This window comes from Setaria viridis, chromosome 3, assembly GCF_005286985.2.
Source record: "Setaria viridis chromosome 3, Setaria_viridis_v4.0, whole genome shotgun sequence".
Lineage (NCBI taxonomy): Eukaryota > Viridiplantae > Streptophyta > Magnoliopsida > Poales > Poaceae > Setaria > Setaria viridis.
The window spans coordinates 19,833,865-19,855,755 of NC_048265.2; the positions used below are offsets into that span (position 1 = coordinate 19,833,865).

Below are 21,891 nucleotides of genomic sequence, written 5' to 3' on the forward strand. Positions count from 1 at the left end.
ATGTAGGGGCACGTGTTGGTTACGGTAGCATATGGCTTGTTCTGCTTGAACAGCTGAACATCATCAACGCCTCAGTTACTGTAGCTGGGAGGACTGGGTTCTCTGCAGGCTGCAGCCATGGCGACTGTAACGGCGGAAAGGGAAGGAAATGGAGAGCAGCACCAGAAGAGATGGAAGCAGGGAGGCTACAAGACCCTGCCATTCATCATGGGTGAGTACAGCGTATCTGTTGAACTTGCATCATCAAACATTAGCCGTCTTCCGGATTCCGAACATTTTGGATGCTGTATTGCTGACGGTCACATGAATCACCTGTCCGGCTGCCCGTTGCAGCAAACGAGATCTGCGACAAGTTCGCCACGGCCGGCTTCAACGCCAATCTGATCTCGTACCTGACGCAGCAGCTGAACATGACGCTGGTGGACGCGTCGAACACGCTCACCAACTTCGGCGGCACCACCAGCCTCACTGTCGTCCTCGGCGCCTTCTTCGCCGACTCCTACATCGGCCGCTTCTGGAGCATCGTCGCCGGCTCGATCTTCTACCTGATCGGCATTATGGGCCTCGTCCTGTCCGCGGTCGTCCTTTCGCTCCGGCCGCCGCCGTGCAACGCTCTCAACCCGGACGCGTGCCAGCGCCCCTCCGGGGGCCACCTCGCCGTGCTGTACATCTCCAAGCTGTGCATGTGCCTCGGCACCGGCGGGATCCGGCCAGCGTCGTGGCGTTCGACGCCGACCAGTTCGACCAGCAGGGCGCGGAGGCCTGGGCCAACCGGAAGCGGCGCTACTTCAATGTCTACTTCTTCACCATGGGGTCGGCGACGCTGCTGGCGCTGACGCTGGTGGTGTACATCCAGGATCACGTCGGGTGGGGCTGGGGGTTCGGCATCCCGGCCATCAGCATGTTCGTCTCCATCGTCGAGTTCGTGGTCGCGTACCCGCTATACGTCCGGGCCAAACCCGGGGGCAGCCCGTTCACGAGGCAGGCGCAAATCCTCGCCGCCGCGTTCAGGAAGCGCAACGCCGCCGTGCCGGAGGACAGAAACATGCTGTACCAGGACAAGGAGCTCGATGCCCTCATCTCCACCAAAGGCCGGTTCCTGCATACTGACAAGCTCAAGTAGGCAGCATGCTGCGTGCACGTGACATGTCTCGCATTTTCTTTTTCTGCGTGCACGAAGGCTGTGCTCACACTGGGACATTTTTCTGACATCTGCAATAATGTGCGTCAAGCTAGGTTCTTGGACCGGGCGGCGATCGTGACACCGGGTGACGTCTCCGACTCCGGGCGGCCGAAGCTGTGGCGCCTGTCGACGGTGCACCGCGTGGAGGAGCTCAAGTCCGTCGCCCGCTTGCTGCCCATCTGGTCGGCCGGCATCATCCTCGCCGCCGCCGGCTCGCACAACGGCTCCTTCACCATCATGCAGGCGCGCACCATGGAGCGCCGCATCACCCGGAACGTGGAGATCCCGCCGGCGACCCTGTCCATCTTCACCACCGGGACCACGCTCGTGAGCATCATCCTCTACGACCGCGTGTTCGTTCCCCTGGCGCGGCGCGTCACAGGCCTGCCGTCCGGGGTCACCTACTTCCAGCGCATGGGCATCGGGCTGACCATCGCCATCTTCGGCGTCGGCGCGGCCGCGCTCGTCGAGACCAGGCGCCGCGGCACCGCGGCCGCCCACGGGCTCCTGGACACCCCCAAGGCCATCGTCCCGATGAGCGTGTTCTGGCTGGTGCCGCTGTACACCATCCACGGCATCGCCGACGCCTTCGCGTCGGTGGGGCAGATGGAGTTCCTGTACGACCAGTCGCCCGAGAGCATGCGCTCCACGGCCGTCGCCTTGTTCTGGCTCTGCGGCTCATTCGGGAGCTACCTGAGCACGGTGCTCGTCACGGTGGTGCAGCGCGCCACGCGAGGCCACGGAGACTGGCTCCAGGACAACATCAACCGGGGCAGGATCAACAACTACTACTGGCTCATCACCTTCATCATGGTGCTCAACTTGGGCCACTACCTTTGCTGCTTCTATTTCTACACCTTGAAGCCACTGGAGCTGGCTGAAGCACAACCCGGCGATCATCGCGATAAGGAGGGCGACGAGCTCCATTCTCCACAGAAAAATGGTGCTGGCAATGGCGTCGGCATGGCATAAAATTGATTTGGATTGTTATAACGTACTCCGTAATTCATCTGTTTGAATGTTGTTAATACATAGTTATCCAGCTGTTCATGCCACAAGGATTACAAGTTCTTTGAAGGGATAGTGTTTTTACCTTTGTAAGTAATACTGTCACAGTAAAATCCAAGTGATAATATTGATCATGCATGCATGCGGTTCAAAGCAAACATAACACTCGTGTATATATTTGACCATGTCCAGTAGAGAACCAGCTCAAAGATAGAGCCAGAGGATATTTTCTATAATTAAAATAGCATGTGGGCGTAGTGGAAATTGTTTTTCTAGTCAGTAGCGTTGAAAACTGTCCTGACCGTTGCGCAGCCGAAATTGTTCATTTTAGGAGAGTAGGGTCACAAGTAACAACTGAAAAATCACTTGGAAAATAGGATAATGTATTATGACTTCTGAATCCTTGCCAGTGGATGTGTTTTTTTTTTTTTTTTTGGGGGGGGGGGGGGGGGGGGGGGGCATGTCATGATTGCAAGAAGTAGTTGTTTACCCAAGATTGAAGTGAACTGTTGAAGCTGCCCGGAGATAAGAGGAAGAAACATGGTTATCATGTCGAGAACATGCCATTCTGGAATGGTTTCCTCGTTATCGTATTGCTATAGTTTTTTGCTGACACTACTGAAAATTGTTTTCAGTATTTGACGCTACCGTACCTGATTAGGACAGTTATTTTTTTCATCTTATGTTTTACTGAGGGATTCCAAATGGTGATTCCGTATACCATATGTATCCACCGTATGCTCAGATGGAGAAAAATAGACTTTGATTCAAGATATATTTTTAAAATTTCAATAACAAACAGGCCTTACTTTCGACTTTCAATATCAGATAAGGTACAAATTAGAAGTACCGTAGGAGCACGGGGGGCACAGATTGAGGGATAAAATAAGGAGCAGCATATACTGACGAAATATCAATATCATCAAGTGGCAGCATATAGTCTAGGCTCCAAAGGCCCAAGCATCGGTAGTCAGTGAACGAACCCGGCGACAGGCGTGGCACACGTTGGGGACAGCGAGGCGCGGGAGCCAAAGATGAGCAACCCAACGGTGCAGCCTGCAGTGGGTTCAGATCGTACTACATTATACAAATATACAAGAAAATGCGAATCCATTATACAAATATACAATTGTTTAGGACTAGGAGTCGCTTTCAGCTAGTCAAATGTTCTTCTTCTTGAGTCCAAGCCCAGGCTAGCAAGGAGAATCCACATGGTGCCAGACTGCAAGAGCTAGCAAGTGCTACTGCTGTAGAATCACTTGCGCTGCATGCACAGTTGCCATCATCGGTTCAGCAATATTCTCGTTTGAGTCTTACGTTGGATAGCAAAAGAGACAGACACAATCAGGGCTGGTTTAGTCGGTCCGCGACGGCCCATATTATTGCACAGAGAGACATGGCCTGAAATCCTAAGAGGGCCGTGCCCAATCCACGGAAAGCCCTGGGCTGGTAAAAAGATGGGCCAGCTTGCATTGTACATTATTTGGATTTGAAAGTCTTTTATTAACTTCCTATCCATATTTCTTTTTTCAAACGACCAAGCCTATTTTTTTTATCTGAATTCGAACCTAAAGTTACCATGCTAATTCTGTCAATCCTTAGAATAGCTTGGATTTTTCTTGTCACTGGCTAAAATTTGGCATACCTTTTTTTATGTATAATGATTATATATTAAAAAGAGAAGTCCAAAAGGAACAAACATACAAAGGGAATCAAGTAACAAAGAAGGAAACACGTAAAATTAGAAATAATATATAAGGTTCTCTATCCATTCTTCAATGTGCATGAAGTATCTTTTTTCTTTGTCCAGCGGAAAACCATAGCAATCTCCTTCCTAAAATTAAATTCAATTTGCAACTTGTTTACAGCCATATATTATTGTTTCTCTAACCAGAGCTATCACTATAGAGGAGACTATTTCTTATGATTGAGCAATTTTATCCCCTAGTCATGTAATTTCTTCGCTCACACTAACATTGATGATCCATTCTTACAAACACTCGAACCACCGACACGTTATTCCACTAGGTTGATATGTTGTCTAATGATATCGCAATGTGCAGATGAACAGCTAGATTTGATTCCTTGAACCAACTATTATTCGAGACCCCTTTGCAATCGCACGGTTTTAGCGCTCCTTATCCTTGGGTGCATGACACGCCTTGCATACTATCCGACACTAGTGAATGGAACTACTCGTGCTACGTACTCGGCACTCGGCAGCCAGGTGTTTCATGTTTGTATAATGCTGACATGACATATCACCAGTGCCGAAAACCGCCAGAGTGTTCGTCAGGCACGCGCCAAACATATCAAGGCAGTTGCTCAAGTGGAGCACGGTTCTGTTCTGATCTCCAAATAAAGAGCCTTTCAAAAGGAAGCCCTTTCGGCATCCCATCCCTCCCCCCAACCACGTACTACAGGATTTGGCATGCCCCACTTCCCCAACACCCGGCGCACCAGCGACGAGATCACGGCAACAGCGCGTGTCCGGGCACGTCCGGCCAGTCGACGCGATCCGCGCCCGGCACACAGGCCGCACAGCCAGATAAAAAGGCCACCGCTGCTGCCGGTGCCGGGACCCGCCGCCTGCCTGCGCCGCGAGCACGGACCCGGCGATGAGGTCACGCAGGACGCCACCAGTTTTGTCCTTCTCCTCCCGCCCGGGCGCACGAGCCCCGCGCGCGATCCGCGAGCGCGACCCGGCCGGCGACAGCGACGTTCCCTCGCGTCCGCGCGCGCGCGCCGCACCGTGCGGTCAATCACCCTGTTCATGGTCCGGTTTAGCCGGTTTTTGGTTTGTTTCCAAACCAACCCAAGAGACAGTCGCTGGTCCGGGGCGGCCTGGTCTTGCATGGGTTGCTGACAGTTTTTGGAAGCACACCGGTGCGGGTTGGGCTGGTTGGTTTGATGGTTTACGCAGGTTTCGTGCGCTCTGGGTAACTGCTAAAGTTTACGCAGGTTTCGTGCGCTCTGGGGTAACTGAGGACGAGGTCGTCGAACAAATATTTGAGGTTATGTGTACGCAGGTTAAGTGAAGAACCAAAATCACCGATACAACGCTGCTACTGCTAACACACAGCATTTGCAAAACTAATCACCCAAGAGTAACAAAGGGGTATCAACTGTCACGATCTAAAATTCTGAAGTCTGAACCTGCAAGTCAGCATATCGGATTCTATTGCCAAAAGCAGTACAATTACTATAGAAATTATCTAAGATACTATAAGATTTGCCAAGGAAAACCATAAACATCAGTACCATTTGTGATATGTCTCTGCAGCAATACTTGGGCACCTGCATTACAGCTGCAGCAAACACACTGCCATATTTACTAACTGCTAAAGTTTTTATCTCTCCCGCCTCCCTCCTTCCTTTTTTTTAGTATTCAAAATCATCCAGTATAACCTGAAATAGAGAATAGTTTGAAGACCATTCATTGCATGCTAAATAAATGATATGTGACATGCTTCTAGAAAAAGAATGCTGCCATGAAGATATACTTCCAAAATATCATTGTAAAGAAAACTGTTACCAAACTAGCAAAGAAAAAAGAGCCTGTTACCAAACTAGCAAAGAAAAAAGAGCCTGTCATGAACTTCTTAACCTAGATAGCATGCTTACTTTTAGCAGATAATTCCACATAGCAGTTCCACACTATCAGTTCCAAAAGAAAAGAATTGTGTATGACGTAGTTATACTAATTTAGCGTTTCAACAGACACTAGCAGCAGACTTTAGTAGCCTGAACCATTCACTAGCACAGACTTCAGCATTGATACTCATCGTTTCAGTTCCACAAGCTAATTTTAACAAACTTCTGCATGTCGCAATAGGATGTTGACCTCTTAATCCCGAAATGCTTCCAAACAAGTGATTTTTTGAACCGGTTCTTTTATTTCTCTTGTGAACAGGAGAAACTGGAGTAGGAGAGCTAGCTGACTGAACATTTGATGTATTAACTGCTAAAGTTAGTCTTATTCTCTTTCTCACTTGAGTTGGCAATGCTTCCCTAGTTGCTTCTGATAACCTTTTCTGCATAGCAATTAACCTATTCAATCTCTCACTGCTATCTTCAAAGGGTCTTGCAGCAGGTACCTCCAAAGATTGGTCTTCACCATCCTGAAATAGATCTAGGTAGATTAAAAGATGACAACAATTATCAGCTGGACACAATCCAGATTGCTCAAATTGAGATGCTAGCATGTCCCAAATATAGCTGCCAACCCAGTTTTTACACAGATAGTCGGCCTATGTGAAAGGAGTGTTTGCACAGATAGCTACAGATATGTCAAATTTGTATCTTCCTATGACACAGTAGCACAAAGCCAAAAGATATTGATTCATACGACAGCTAAACTGCCAGCATAAGGCATGGAAATATGTGGCTCAAACAGAAAGAAAAGAAACCACAGAGAAATTTTTAAAGAAAATAATGTAACCTATTACTTTGGATAACCTGTTTGATAGATGACTTAAACAACCAAATCTGTTACTTAAAGCCACTGGGAGTTGCTATATCAGAATCCCACACCAACATTGCTAGTAAATTCAAAAGGAATCGAACCACACTATAGCAAGCACACAGATCACAGGGTAGCAGAAACTGAATCTGAGCTAGGGTTCAAAGCTGAATCAATCCGAGAAATAAGCAACAGACATGGAAAAATAGAATGGAAAACAATGAAACAAGAAGGTATAGAAGGCCACCTTGTTCAGCCTGGATGGATTGGGAGTGAGGATTGACCCATCGCCGATGAGCTCCATGGTGAGAAGTGGTAGCGAGTCGACGTCCGTATCGAGGAACCCATCCATGGAGGCAACCGCTTCCCGCAGCCGCGATGCTGATTCGGCCGCCAGCGCGGCCTCCAGCTCAAGGCCTTCAGCGACACCGTCGCGCAGCATCTTCGCCGCCGCCGGCCGCCGTCCTGTTTTCTTTTTCGCGGTCAAGGCGCGGAGGATTCGAGCGTGCACCGCCCCGTCGTCCCCTCGACCCCTCTCCTCGATCTCGACCCGGCGCGCGACAACCGCCACGCAACGCACGGGCGCCGGGCACCGGGCGCAGCAGCGCACGGGAGCCACCCGTCCCTTCTGCGGCCCGAAGCCGGGGCCAACCGAGCCCGTGCGCGCCTCGAATCCGCCACGTCCGCGGCCGCGCCGGGCCCGAACGAGCAGGAAGGGTCCGGGTGTCCGGATACTGGATCGTGGATGGGACCAGAGCACCACACCGGAGACCAGACCACCAGCACGCACCGCGCCGGCCGCCGGCGCACGGATCGACGCGACGCCACGCTCGGTCGCTCGCCCTGTACACTTGTAAAGCGAAGTAGGCGCGCGTGTCCGGTTCTGATGATTGATTGAGAGAGCGAGCTCGTGATTTGTGAACGGGAAACGCCGGGACCGGCGGGATCGGGATGACAGGAGACGTGTTGTTGGGACTGGACCAGCGTGCCAGCCTTCCTGCCGGTATCCCGTTGTCGCTGTCGCGCACCTTCCGTGACGCACACTGACTGCTAGTAGCAAGCAGCACACTGCCTTTGACAGGAATTTTGGGCGTGCGCTCAGGACCTCCATCGATTATACGTCTCTGCATCAATGGTGAATGATTGCAAGATTTGTGGTACTCAGACCACAATTCATGTCAAGATCGGTTGATAATATAATGCTGCCACTAGAATAAGATACCATGTTTGGGTTCATTAAGACGCGAGATAAGATTTGTCACACCATTAAATCTGGACGGGATCATGAGATAGCCGCCGCATGAGTGATGCCCATCCTCGTCTTCTACCTGGAAGCCTGGTAGGCCGGACGGCCGGACAAGACAAAAGGTCCGGTTCTCTGACGACCATGATGGCACAAGCGGCCAACCTAAGGCCTCCTCCAATGATATAAGCTACTAGCCCACTCCAGAGACAATCCTTTCAATGATCTGGCTCTTAGCATATAGTTTATAATATGAATGATCTCACACGTCATTCTCATGTAATTTTGAAGTACGTGCATAAGACTATCTCTTAATCAAGGATAATTCTTCTCTCTCCTATTAAAATATGAGAAAATATTCTACGAGCTAACTCATATGCAACTATTGGAGGAGGCAAAATGGCCACTTGGCTTGCAACAGTTCCAATGCGGTATGGGTAACAAACCAAAACCTGACTGGGAGCCTGTTGGCAGGTCAAGCACTTAAGCTCGATAGACACCACACAAAATTCAGTGGATTTGTGACTGGATCGGCAGACGAGAGAAAGGAGAAGAATTGCATCCCAAATTGTTCCCGCTAGGCGCGCACTGCTCGCTTCCAAGAAACCTTTCAAATTTCGAGGCCAACAGATGGCTGGTGCACTCTTAAAGCTTCTACTCCACTTTGCTGGTGTGAATGCGCAACGAAGACTGATTTGTCTAGCACCGTGTGGTTGGCTGCAACATCCGAGTCGATCATGGGGGCTGATGGCGAAACAAGCAGAAATAGTTACAGTACAGAGCAAACAGAAGTTTGGAACTAGCTAGGTTCAGTCTTCAGACGTCTAATAATGATTCGACATGGCAACGGGTCTTGGAGCTATTAGATTCAGGTGTGTTTTGCAGAGCTCTCAGAGCTGATTATTTGCTGATTCCAGCAGAAACTCTGTCAAACAGTTTTTCAAAGAGAAGTGATTTTGTGCTGATTCTGTGGAGTGATTCTCTGAAATGAACTAAGAGGCTGTGAGCGGAAAAAAGTAGTTTCTCCTAATTTTGTGAAGTGATTTACATGAGTTTATACTAGAGAATAAAAAAGAATCACTTTCAGAGAATCAGCTTCCATAAAAAATTAAAATTATATGGAACTCTATCAAAACGAACCCTCGGAGCTGTTATCAGATTTAGAACCTCTAGTCTCCATCGCTCCCTATATCCTTTTGCTCGTGGTGCTGAGTTGGTCAATCTTGTCATACTGCGATCATTAGCATCTCCTCCCCCTCTCTCTCTTTCTCATTGCATTTTAGTGATGTCGGCACATGTGACCTTTTCCATCAGTGTGAGTGTAGTGTGGATACGAGCAATCGAGCTTATCAGTCTTTTCTTTGAAGGACCAATAGAGCTTACGAGCAGAACCATATGGCACAGGCGCCAATAAACAATCTGCAGCTTGCTGTTGTTAGTCACACAAATTCTGGAAGTATATTTTTACAGTGTCCTGGCGCCGTTGGTACCTCGTAACCAAGATCCCTGGCTCCTTGTCATCATCTACAAAATTAGCAGGGCGAAGACAAACAAGAAATTAAATGAGAATCCAATTGAGTTGAGGACGGCATATTTACGCCGCTGCTTGGGAGTTCAGACATGTTTTCATGATTAGGTTCCATGCCATGGTTTTCATGTATTGTTGCGGGCGAAAGCGTGATTCAGCATCAGATTCAAGTGTGAGAGCGATGCCTTCTTTTCTGAATCTAACTGAGAACGACTTTTGAGCCCCTCAAGTTGGAATCTCGATGACCTGTTGTGTTGAGTGCAGAGCCATCTATCATTCGGAGTGGCTAGCTCACGAGTGGAAAAAGCGGCCCCCGTATCCCCCCTCCCCACCCCCCTCGGGTGACTCAGGCGGTGACCCAAACTCTAGCCGCCGCCACCCCCTCCCCCCTCCTCTCACCCTCGCCGTCGCCGAAGGAAACCTGCCAGAAGTTTGTGCGGCTCCTTAGGATGGTGGCGGCAGAGTCTTTCACCGAGAGGCCTGGACGCGCGCACCAGATCTAGGCGGGGCACAGTGTGCAGTGGCCATGGTGGCACCGCGTGGCGGCGGTCCTGCGGTGGCCTGACGCGGTTGCGTGCGGGTGAATATGCCCCAGTGGTCGGCCATGCGGAGTGGCTGCGGCAGCACGGAGGAAGGAAGCGGCGCGACAATGGATGCGCACGGGCGTGGTGGCGGCGCCGGCGGCCGGATGTGGCTTTGTGTCGGATCCAGCTCCACCCCGCTCACTGCCGCTCTGCGAGCTGTCGGAGCTCATACAGGCATAAGAAAGGCAGCGGTGGGGCTAATCGCCCGGTCTTCCTCCCTCTCGGCGTGCTTTGGCGGCGGTGGCGGTCGGGAAGGGGCTTTGGGCGGCCGATCTGGCTCCGCCGTGCCCCACTCTGGCATGCTGTGACTTGATCTACCTACCCATGACGGTCAGTATGGCGGGCGGTGGTTTGCTTCATGGCGAAGGTGGCGGTCGGCAGGCTTTTCGGACTGGGGCATTTGGTGACCTGCTATGGCGTGACTAGGACGGCGGATGGCAGAGGTGGGTGGTCATCAGGTTTTGCAGGTTTTCGGACGAAAGCCATGCTCGGTCTTCGACCGTTGCCGGTAACGATGGTGCCATGGTGCATCATGTCCCTTCTTGAAGGTGTTGCCGTGAGGACCTCAACGCCCAGGGATTTTTCTAGGTGAAAACCGTGGAACTGACTTGTTGGTTCGGGCGGCGGTGGTGGCATCTTGACGCTGCTTTCCTGTTGGGCGTCGCTTTGGAATCCTTGGGATGGCGATACTAGGATCAGCTTTGGAGGGAAGACGTTGCCCAGTTTGTTTGTTTTTCTGGCGCTTCAAGTGAGATTGCTGGAGTTTGTGGTAGAGATCGACTCAGTACGGTGTCTACACGACAAGAGATCGTCATGAAGTATTTGGGAGTAAGCAGGACGATATTATCATCTGAAGTTTCTAAGAAAACAGCAGATGTAATGAGTTTTGTAGCTGCACAATGAACAAAATAAGGTTGAAGCGAGAGCTTAGAAGAAGTTGGAAGCGTAGTCTTTCTAGCTTTATTTGTTAGTTTTTTCTTTCTTATTTTAGTGTTGCTTGGAGTCTAAGTACTCATGTATCTCTTTGTGGTTGTGGACTATCTTTGGAGTTTAATGTTCAAGACTAGATATTTTTCCCTAATGTAAAAAATTCTATCATTCGAGTTACTGTATGCGAAGCAGTGTTTCGGTCCTGCATGAGATTTCTGTGGACTGGTGGGAAGTGACTGCCCGTCATGCTCGAGTTTTTTTTTGTTTCAGATGTAACCCCAGCATATCATGAAATTAGGAACGACAGCCGGCAGTTCAGCTGGCACCACTGTACCACGAATTGACAAGTAAGTGGGCATTGCTGCGACTGTGAGGAGATAAGTGCCAGTCTGCACTCTGCAATGCTTCCGATGTGACAGAGGCTAAAGTTTGGCCCTTAGGCAGAGTAGAGTTCATGTTCCGTTTTGAAGATTTCAGTCCTCATGACTAATTGCGTTCGTAGCTATTGCTGCAGCCTTCTTCGTCCTCTCGAGAACACAGATCATATCAAATGTAGGACTCCATCGATCAAGTGGCTGTGCACAGAGATGGCACGTTAGCCATGAGGCCATGATCTGTTGTGTCCTGTGCACAGTTCACACAGCCTAGCCAGTCACGAACCCGAGCACCACCAGTCCACCACACTCTTCCCCGTGGCACTGCCTCATCGCAGATGGCAACGTTGCGGCCGCGCATCCCACCGGCCAACATCCACTTGGCTTCGTTTCCCGGCGCGGCTGATGGACGCGTTCCGGTTCGGTTCCGGTCACTGTACCCGCTTCTAGCCTTCGTCTCCGCGAGACCCTCCAGGATGGGATGCGCTTTCGGGCGGTGTCAGCTCAGCCATGCCCGGAAAAGGGAACTGGCAGGCGCCGTCGGCTGTTCAGCCGACGTGGAGACGGAACGAATGACAGGGATGGGTTGGAGGACGAACGTGTCTAGCCAGCACCTAGCGGGGGAGCTCCGTTCGGGCCGGCGATGGCCGTGACAGCACCCACGTGGATGATGGAACGACCCCGGCTTGAGTGATACTCCATGCTCAGGCCGGCAGAGCTCGATTGGCTTGTCCTGGGTTCCTGGCTCGATGCTGCTTTTCTGACCTATTTTTACTTTACGGTGCACAGGTAAACTCCACCTGACACACTGCGAGGCATTCTGCGTTACTTTTCTGTGCACCCTGCATAGTATGGTCTACAACTCTACCAAAGGTGGTTTAGAAAAAAGGCACCTCTCGAGTTTAGACAAGCAATTTACACTGGCATATCGAGAGCATTCTGGAAGCTCTGTTTCTAATTCGATAAAACAATCAACTAGCTAGCACAATAGAATCCGCTTAAAGAACCCGGCCAAAAAGATAGCAACGGAACACCCAAGCCAAAAATCCGCTTTACTTTCTATATGTGTCCAACTAGGCTAAAATCTCACGTATACTCGCTCCGATCCTTGCCGAAGCCCGAAAGTATCACGGATGCACGTTGCTTACCTATCAAACACTATGAACCAGAATATATAACTCACTTCAAACTTCTACGAGGTGTTTGGTTTGAGAAACCACCTCATCTTAGTCATACGTAAGGTGGTTCATCATGAGCCCATTCTATAGGTGGGATAACCCTATTTCTCATGCTTATACTAATCATTATTTTGTGAGGGACCAGGTGGTGATGAATTAACCCACTTCATTACAGAAACTAAACAAGAAGTGAGTAGTGAGATGATGGACTGCTCCATCCCTCAGATCAAACATCCTTTAGTATCAACTACTATCCTAGCACACTTTGTTGTTTTAGTTTTTTTGAACATGTCCACCAGAGGTTTAGTCAAGTATTGTTTATTTTTAAAAATACATGAAAAACCTCTTAGAATGCCTATTATTTAAGGTATAATTGAGGCTGATATACATATATTGATCATGTTGTATTACTATATTTCTCTACTGAATATGAATCTTATGTGAAGTTATTTTCTTGGTTTTTCTTCATATTCATGATGTTCGTGATATACATGTTGCCATCCATAGCATCTATTTACTTTCTATTTGGCTTATTTCGCGGTCTTCGGGAGGTATCTAGAAGTACAAATTGGTACCTCCCAAGGACCTAAAAGAAGCTCTTCTATTTTTTTTAGCTTGGTCTCTGCACTATACAACATTTTTAGATAATGGATAATATTTTTGCACTATACCACACAAATAATTGAGTAAGGAAATTAAATCCGTGTGTAAGGGAAAAGCGTATAGAACAATGCAAGATAGTGTCACTTTAAGTAACTTTTTTATTGTGCTTTATGTGGACCATTTAGAAGCAAGTATTTAGATTTTTGGTTATTTTTTAATAATCATATATGCAAGTAATTTAGATTTCATCAATGTTCTTTAGGTTAATATGGGATAATTGGAAATTAGAAGTAGGTAATGGAGGTATTTTAGTTGATTGTTTTTTCAACAATAGAGGTGGTTAATATACAAGCATGTATTAGAGATACTTTGGTTTAACTTCTTTAAGATTCCAAATGTAGGCATCGGGGAAATAGATAAGGTATAATTGCTATACAATGTCAGTCTACCATTAGGAAATACACTAATAAAATACTCCCTCCATCCCATAAAACAAGCCATTCTGCGATTTAAAATTTATCCTAAAAATAAGTCATTATACTCAATTTGGTGTGTGTGCATGTGGTCATGTAGCATTCAATTAGAGTTACATATGGCTAATAAATAGGGGCAATTGAGGTCATTTTATCTTCTTATTAATCTGTCCTAAAAATTCCTCGATGACTTATTTTTTTGGGACGGAGGGAGTATGCTTTATCCCACGAGAATATCTAAAGTATATCTCTTTTTTATCACGTGTTTCATCTAATAACTAGTGTAGGTGTTAAAAGAAGTCTCCAATTAGTAATAGTAATTAATAGAATGGGATGATTTTTAGAATCCATCAAATTGAAGGTCTAATGTTTTATTTATATTTTTAGAATTTATATGATCTCTCTAGGGATTAACCTAAAGCTCTAAAGGAGTCTCTAATATTTAGGTCCTATCTGGAGACCCCAACTAAACTTTAGTTGGCTAAAAAATAGCTCTAGGGACTCCAAACATGTGGACTAAAAGGTGAACTAATTTTAGTTGCATCCACACTAAAATTTAGTTCATTAGTCCACCAAAACCAACTAATTCGAGCTAACATGTAGCAAAAGTCACTTTTGCCCACCCCCACCAACCCATCTCTCCCCCTTTCTCTCTTCTCTCCCCAAAGCAAGAGTAACATGGATTTTATATATCTCTTAGTTATCTTTTAGTCCTAGGATCAAAACAAGGTAGCTAAACTTTAGTCATATAAAAGTGTTGGCTCACTTTTAGCCAACTAAACTTTAGTCCAATTAAAAATTAGTTTTAGACGATCCAATCAGACCTTAGTACTCCCTCTAGACATAAATAACTATCATTTAAACTGTAATATGATCATCGAGACAATAGTCTGACTACTGATAAATAGTACGCAATGTCAAAATTATTAAATTTTGAAACTGATTTTTAATATAAATCTAGCTGTATCATTTACAAAAGTTAGTTTGAAATATTTAAAGAGAAATTGACAACTAAAGTATGAACGTGCTGCATGTAACTCAAAATGACAGTTATTTGTGACCGGAGCAAGTAATTGTAAGATAGTGACGATTAGTCCCTAATTTAACAATGGAAGCATCTTTCCATCACTAAATATGACAAGAAAAGGCCTAGCTGGGTGCGCAAACACTGACCAGACCACAAAGTTGATTTCCTAGGTAATCCTCGGATCAGATAGTAAATCTAATCCGACCAATCGTGCACTTAGTTCCTCGAAAAAGAAAAGGAAGAAAATGCAGTCGTAGTTCTGGTCTGAATTGAACTATGGAGTAGCATCGTCTCCCTTGCCCCTCGGGCACCGCTGAGATGTTTGTCTTCTCCTGGCTCTGCGGCGTCTATATATATGTTGCTCCGTCCTCGCATCACATGTAGGGGCATGTGAAGGTCACGGTCGATCTCAAGGCCTGCGCTGCTTGAGCACCCCCAGCGCCTCACTCACCCACCAGAGTAACTTGAGCGAGTTCTCTCAGGCTAGCTCTCTGCTGCCTGCCATGGCGACCAATACGCCGGCAGTGGATAGGAATGCAGATGGGGAGCAGGGTAGGAGGAAGAAGGGAGGCTTCAGGACCATGCCGCTTATACTAGGTGAGTCGATCGATCGAGTACCATACTTAGCTTGCATCAACGTTATGCAGCAATATGTGGGCCGGGTTCTGCACAAACAGTTAAGAAAGTAACCTGGATAGATGGATGTTGTTTTGCATTTTGGTCGGTGACTGATTCAGTCCAAAGATAGCTGTACACATCTAGCGAAGATTACAAGCTCTGCTTAGCCGGGCTCACAATTTAATATGCTTTCGTTGCACGAATGCGTACGACTTCCTGTTCTTGGAAATCTGGATTCACGGCCTTGCCGTTCCCAGTATGCTTGTCTTCTTTGTTTCATTTTTTGCGTATTGTTTTTCATAGTTCTTGTATTCTAAATGGGCACTCCTTCGTTTTTTTTATCACCTCCTCGTCCAATTGTCACGGCGTTCGTAGTAATGACGGTAAATTTGATGATACGGAATGAGTTGGTGAACCAAGATAGACCAATCTTGACGGCGTTGCGACAGATTAGTTCTTGCCTTCTTGGTTTGGTGATTTTCTGATGGTGCTTATCCATTGCAGCAAGCGAGGTCTGCGATCGGTTCGCCATGGCCGGCTTCAGCGCCAACCTGATCACGTACCTGACCCAGCAGCTGCACCTGCCGATGGTGGAAGCGTCCAACACGCTGACCAACTTCGGCGGCACGTCCGCGCTCACGCCCATCCTGGGCGCTCTCGCCGCCGACTCCTTCGCCGGCCGCTTCTGGACCATCATCGCCGGCTCCGCGATCTACCAGGTCGGCATGGTCGGCCTCGTGGTGTCCGCGCTCCTGCCTTCGCTGCGCCCGCCGCCGTGCTCTCCGCCGGCCACCCCGTGCCTGCGCGCCTCCGGGCGGCAGCTCGCCGTGCTGTACCTCTCCCTGCTGTGCACGTCGCTGGGCTCCGGCGGGATCCGTCCCTGCGTCGTGGCGTTCGGCGCCGACCAGTTCGAGGAGCAGAAGCAGCAGGACAGCGCCGAGGCCGCCAAGGCGGCGGCGGAGCGGAAGCGGCGCTACTTCAACCTCTACTTCTTCACCATGGGGTTCGCCGTGCTGCTGGCGCTCACGGTGGTGGTGTACATCCAGGAGAACGTGGGCTGGGGCTGGGGATTCGGGATCCCGGCCGTCGCCATGTTCGTCTCCATCGTGGTGTTCGTGGTCGGGTACCCGCTCTACGTGCTGCTCAAGCCCGGGGGCAGCCCGTTCACGCGGCTCGTGCAGGTCGCCGCCGCCGCGTTCAACAAGCGGAACGTGGCCGTGCCGGAGGACCCCCGCATGCTGTACCAGGACAAGGAGCTCGACGCGCTCATCTCCACCAACGGCAGGCTGCTGCACACCAACCAGCTCACGTAAGCCTCCATTCCTTTTGATCTGCCGTGCTCCGCGCGTATGTTTTTGATGTGCGCTTTTTCACCCCCATAATTGGGCCGTAAGATAACGTGCACGTGATGTGTTTTACGCTGATGCCTGCGTGCCTGAATGGTGATAGACCTGTCGGCAACTTTTTGTGGTGGTTACATTATCAGTTCACAAAGGGAAGGCAACCGCTAAGCCTAAAGCAAGACCGTGGCACTGATTTAAAATCACCTCCTTTTCACATTTCTTTGTACTCTAGATTCCTAGCTATGCTCACAGCTCAGTATGATTTTTTAGGAAACATTTTACGCTTAGACATGCACTAACTAGTAATTAACTTTGAGATGAGAATCATGCATTGAGGTATTGATTTCTGAACTGTTCATCTGTATATGAACGAAGGTTCTTCGACCGGGCAGCCATAGTGACGCCGGGGGACATCTCCGCCTCCGGGCAGCCGAACCCGTGGCGCCTGTCGACGGTGCACCGCGTGGAGGAGCTCAAGTCCCTCGTCCGCCTGCTGCCCATCTGGTCCGCCGGCATCATGCTCGCCACCGCCGGCTCGCACAACTACACCTTCACCATCATGCAGGCGCGCACCATGGACCGCCACATGGGGCCCCACTTCCAGTTCCCGCCGGCGACCCTGTCCATCTTCTCGACCGCCGCCATGCTCGTGACCCTGGCGTTCTACGACCGCGTGTTCGTGCCCCTGGCGCGCCGCGTCACGGGCCTGCCGTCCGGGATCACCTACTTCCAGCGCATGGGCATCGGGCTGGCCATCTCCATCCTCAGCGTCGCCTCGGCCGCGCTCGTGGAGACCAAGCGCCGCGACGCCGCGGCCCGGCACGGGCTCCTCGACAACCCGGCCGCCGTCGTGCCCCTCAGCGTGTTCTGGCTGGTGCCGCAGTTCGCCGTCCACGGCATCGGCGACGCCTTCTCGTCGGTGGCGCTCATGGAGTTCCTGTACGACCAGGCGCCCGAGAGCATGCGCAGCAGCGCCGTCGCGCTCTTCTGGTTGGCCGGCTCCATCGGCAACTACATGGGCACCGTGCTCGTCACGGCGGTGCAGCGCGCCACGCGCGGCCGCGGCGATTGGCTCCAGGACAACATCAACCGGGGCAGGATCGACAACTACTACTGGCTCGTCACCTGCATCATGCTGCTCAACTTCGGCTACTTCCTCATCTGCTTCCATTTCTACACCACGAAGCCGCTGGAGGTGGCGGATGAACACGGTGACCATGACAAGGAGTGTGAGCTCTCCTCTGTCCAGAAAAATGGCGGACGCCGCGCCAATGGGATGGTGTAAGGATAATTAGAGGACAGTTAACTAGACTGGATGTTGTTAATAACTAGTTAATCACCTGCACATGCACAAGCATTAGAAAGCTAGTTATACAAGGATTAGTGTCTTGGAGCTAGAACTGTGACCTGTGAGCATAGTGTCACAGGAAGATACAAGCAAGTGTGACGATCATGATCGTGATCATGCAGCCAAAAGGGAGACCGTTGCATTAATTTAATATATGTATTGTGTCTGGATCACTGCTCACTTTTATCACAAGATCTACACGGTACACAATATAACCATCAGCCAGGTCAACCAAAGAGGCGCCAGAGAATATCTTATTTTCTTTAATAAAATGATGAAAAGAGTGTTTCTCCATTGCAGAAATTGTGTGTTTTGGCAGTAGGGGTGACAACTGACTAATCACTTGGAACCATGATAATGTGAACTCGCACACAGACAACAGCCCTGTGTCCTGCTGTGCTATTTTTTATGATTATTGGATCATCTACACGTAATCGCGTACGTGAGAGTGTGGGACCGAATCATTAGAGCTAGAATACAAATAGACAAAGTCGGTCACAATGCATGCATATGCTAAGAACATCATACTATGCAGTGCTTTCTTTGTCATATCGTAATAACCATCAGTTTTTGAATTTTGACGGATGTTACCAAGAAAATCTTCTAAAGGACAGATATGCTTAACAAGATGCTACATGCTCACTCCGTCCCAAATTGTAAGTCATTCTAAGAATTTTGGAGAGTCAAAGCATCTCAAGTTTGACTAAAATTATAGAGAAAAATATAAAGATTTATGACATCAAATAGATATACTATGAAAATATAATTGATAAATAATCTAATGATACTTAGTTGACATCATAAATGTTATAAATTTGATCAAACTTAAGATACTTTAACTCTGCATTTTTAGAATGACTTACAATTTGGAACGGAGGGAGTACATAATACGACGGCAAGTGGCGTTTCCACGGGTGTCCATCAGTTTCTCAGCTATCAGACATTACCATCTCATCCTCTTGAAACCACCTCTCGTCCCCCAATTTCCCCCAAAATTGTTCACAATTCAAACTGTAACCTGAAGAACTATCAACATAAAGGTCGAATTTCCTATCCGAGAATTCAATTTGAAGCGTAGAATGGTAATGCTTGGGGTGGCTCCCAAGAAGCAAGACAGACAACGTTGTTGATGGAGATGCTCCTGACAACATCATAAACCAATTATTGTGAACAAGAAAATATCGGTAAGGAGACACGAGAGAATGGAACGGGAATTGAATCTCACAAGATCGACGGCGGATGTCACCCAAAGCGGGTTAGAATCCTCCAGCCAATTAGGAAATTTCAAGTGCCAAATTTAGAAAACTCTGTTTTGGCCTTATTGAGAATTTTATTTTTTTAAGTGAAAGCAGCAGCTCTGCCTATTTCAGAAGGAAGCTCAACAAACGTTTTCTGGATTGGTTAAAGTTCAAAGCAACCACAACCACAGACAAGAACTTAAAGCTACTGATACAAAAGAAACAACAAAAGGTAAGGGGGGTTGGGATCCATGGACTAATTTTTAGTTCGGGTCACATCGGATGTTTGGATACTAATTATAAGGACTAAATGTGAACTAATTATAAAAATAATTGCATAAGCCGTGGCTAATTCGCGAGATAAATCTATTAAGCCTAATTAATTCATAATTAGCATATATTTACCGTAGCATCACATGGTCAAATCATGGACTATTAGGCTTAATAGATTCATCTCGCGAATTAGCCTTCATTTATACAATTGATTTTGTAATTAACCTATATTTAATACTCCTAATTAGTATCTAAATATTTAATGTGACGGGACTAAAACGCTGTTTTAAACAGGGCCTAAGTTCGGATATCTTTGACATCCACATTCTGTAGGTCTTTCAAAAAAAAAAGACATCCACATTTTGCAGCAGTAAATGCGTTCTTCGTTTTGGTAGCATCCACGTCATCTTTGATATGACAGGTAACTTGTTGAACTGCAAGATATTCCAAAGATCCTTTTGTTCTTCTCTGACATAATATTTTAACATATGTAGATGAATGCAACAACTAAATCTTTTAAGCTCTTTCATTTACCCTTGAAATTACGCTATGCGTCAGCCACCTTTCTAACAGTTGGCGGGATGGTCATGATCTGTGTGGTGTAGAGAATTACTTCGTCTATCCCAAATTACTATTCGTTTTGGCTTTCTAGGTACGTAACATTTGCTATGTACCTAGACATAATCTATATGCATAATAAAACGTATGTATCTAGTAAAATCAAAATGAATAGTAATTTGGAACGTAGGAAGCATACGACACCACAATCTGCAAGCACCAAACCATGATGCATAAGAAGCAGAAAAAAGGATAACCTATGCCACCATCTTTCACAAAGCCGGCATGATGTGCTACGCAGCCACCATCTACATTCATGCTTGTTCACTGCTAAACTCTGACCATAAACCATGCGAAGAATTTGCACCTGTCCTCCAAAACTGCGTAGCTTTCATACGTTTGATGTACATATCCCAGCTCTATTTTCTTTGACCTTTGTTACCTGGAAGCCATTTTATGCAATTTGCTCTGTCAGTACCACAAGCAGTAAATGGTTTTCTGTGAAGAATTCAAGATTGCTAATAATGCAGCGCAGTATTAAGTGGTATCACAGAACTGCAAAATGGTGTATAAATTCCTATGCTTTGCTTGCTGTAAAGATTTTTGTTGCTCAAAACCAATGTTACTCATTGAATTGAGACCCATACAAAATTTTAGCATCATGAAGTTCTTGGTTTTGCCATTCCAGAAGGAACTGATAAATAACTGTAGGCATTCAAAGACATCATAGATTCTACAACACATGCCCATCACAACAGCTTAAAATAACTTAACATCGATCCTTGCAATACATACCTTGTGCCTAAGCGACCTGCCACCAGGTAAGATCCATTCGTGAATCGTGATCTTGCACACAACAAACTGTCCAGTATGATCAAGGTTCAGCACCATATCACCTTAGTCACTGTGCTTTGTCAACAAAACAAAATGAACTTGACTGAGTCAGATTTTTTTGAATGAACGGTAGGGGCTTGCCCCTACTGAATATATATTAGAAATAAAGGTTGAGCACGAGTACAAGAAAAAGGAGAAGGGAAGGCAACTAAGAGAACATCATCTACTTAAAAAGAACAAAGCCGAGAAATGGAAAAAGAGGAGCAGATAGCAGACGCAACTGCAGAAGAATTAGAGTGATTGAAGCCAGACAATCATGGTAGGGATCAAGCTTGGTTTAGCTCTATGCTACAACAAGGAGAATTCAGACATGAACTTCCTCTTGCAGGCTCCAACCGATGGGTCAACATTGTTGAAAAGCCAATCATTTCTTGTCATCCAAATGCTCCATGACATCAAAATAATGATCTCCATGAAGAATGGAACGGCCAACCTTCCTTTGATGAGATTAAAGATCTGCAAGAGAGGTCTTGTGGTGGGAACTGAGACCCCAATGACGCCCAGCAAGCTTTGGTGAAATTACATTGGGCAAAAAGATGAGCTACTATTTCCAGCCTTTGTAAGATGCAGAGTTCACATGTGTATGAATCAAGGATTATGGTTTTGCGTCTGAGCGGATCCCTAGTGCTTAACCTATCTTGAATCAGAAGCCAAAAGAAGACCTTGTGTTTGGCATTTGGATCTCCAAATCCATCTGAAAGCTGGATGGACTACCTTGTGCCCAATAATCATCTTGTACGCTTTGGTTGCGTCATAAGCAGTGTTACCATAAATGTATGACCATTGATCATTTCCATCATCCCATGATGAATTTTGAATTCTATCTTGTAGAACTTGAAGTTGCTGGTGTGCTTGTGTGGAGAGAGGGAGATGGAAGTTGTGAATGAATGTTGTTCTGCTTACAGCTGCTTTGACTGTGATGAACTTGTCATTACCAAAGAGAAGAGTTCTGGGTATGTCAAAGAGGGGGCAAGCTCTTTCCAAAGATCAGACCAGAACAGGACAGAGGAGCTCTCTTAGAAAAAT

General features: G+C 47.5%; 1 protein-coding gene and 1 pseudogene across 1 annotated transcript; both read left to right on the forward strand.

The window, feature by feature from the left end:
• On the forward strand, positions 1 to 2,284 carry LOC117850375 (protein NRT1/ PTR FAMILY 3.1-like; annotated as a pseudogene).
• A 12,559-nt stretch (positions 2,285 to 14,843) lies between these two features.
• LOC117849868 (protein NRT1/ PTR FAMILY 3.1) lies at positions 14,844 to 18,075 on the forward strand. The gene is made up of 3 exons (XM_034731583.2): positions 14,844 to 15,190; positions 15,716 to 16,520; positions 16,930 to 18,075. Exons 1-3 carry the CDS (start codon positions 15,097 to 15,099, stop codon positions 17,837 to 17,839), a joined length of 1,809 nt encoding a protein of 602 aa, XP_034587474.1. The 5' UTR covers positions 14,844 to 15,096; the 3' UTR covers positions 17,840 to 18,075.
• Positions 18,076 to 21,891: the final 3,816 nt, after the last annotated feature.

Coding starts and splice junctions, on each gene's coding strand:
- LOC117849868 (XM_034731583.2), top strand. CDS start 15,097: ATGGCGACCAATACGCCGGCAGTGGATAGGAATGCAGATGGGGAGCAG. Junction 15,191..15,715: donor GACCATGCCGCTTATACTAG/GTGAGTCGATCG, acceptor TATCCATTGCAG/CAAGCGAGGTCTGCGATCGG. Junction 16,521..16,929: donor CTGCACACCAACCAGCTCAC/GTAAGCCTCCAT, acceptor ATATGAACGAAG/GTTCTTCGACCGGGCAGCCA.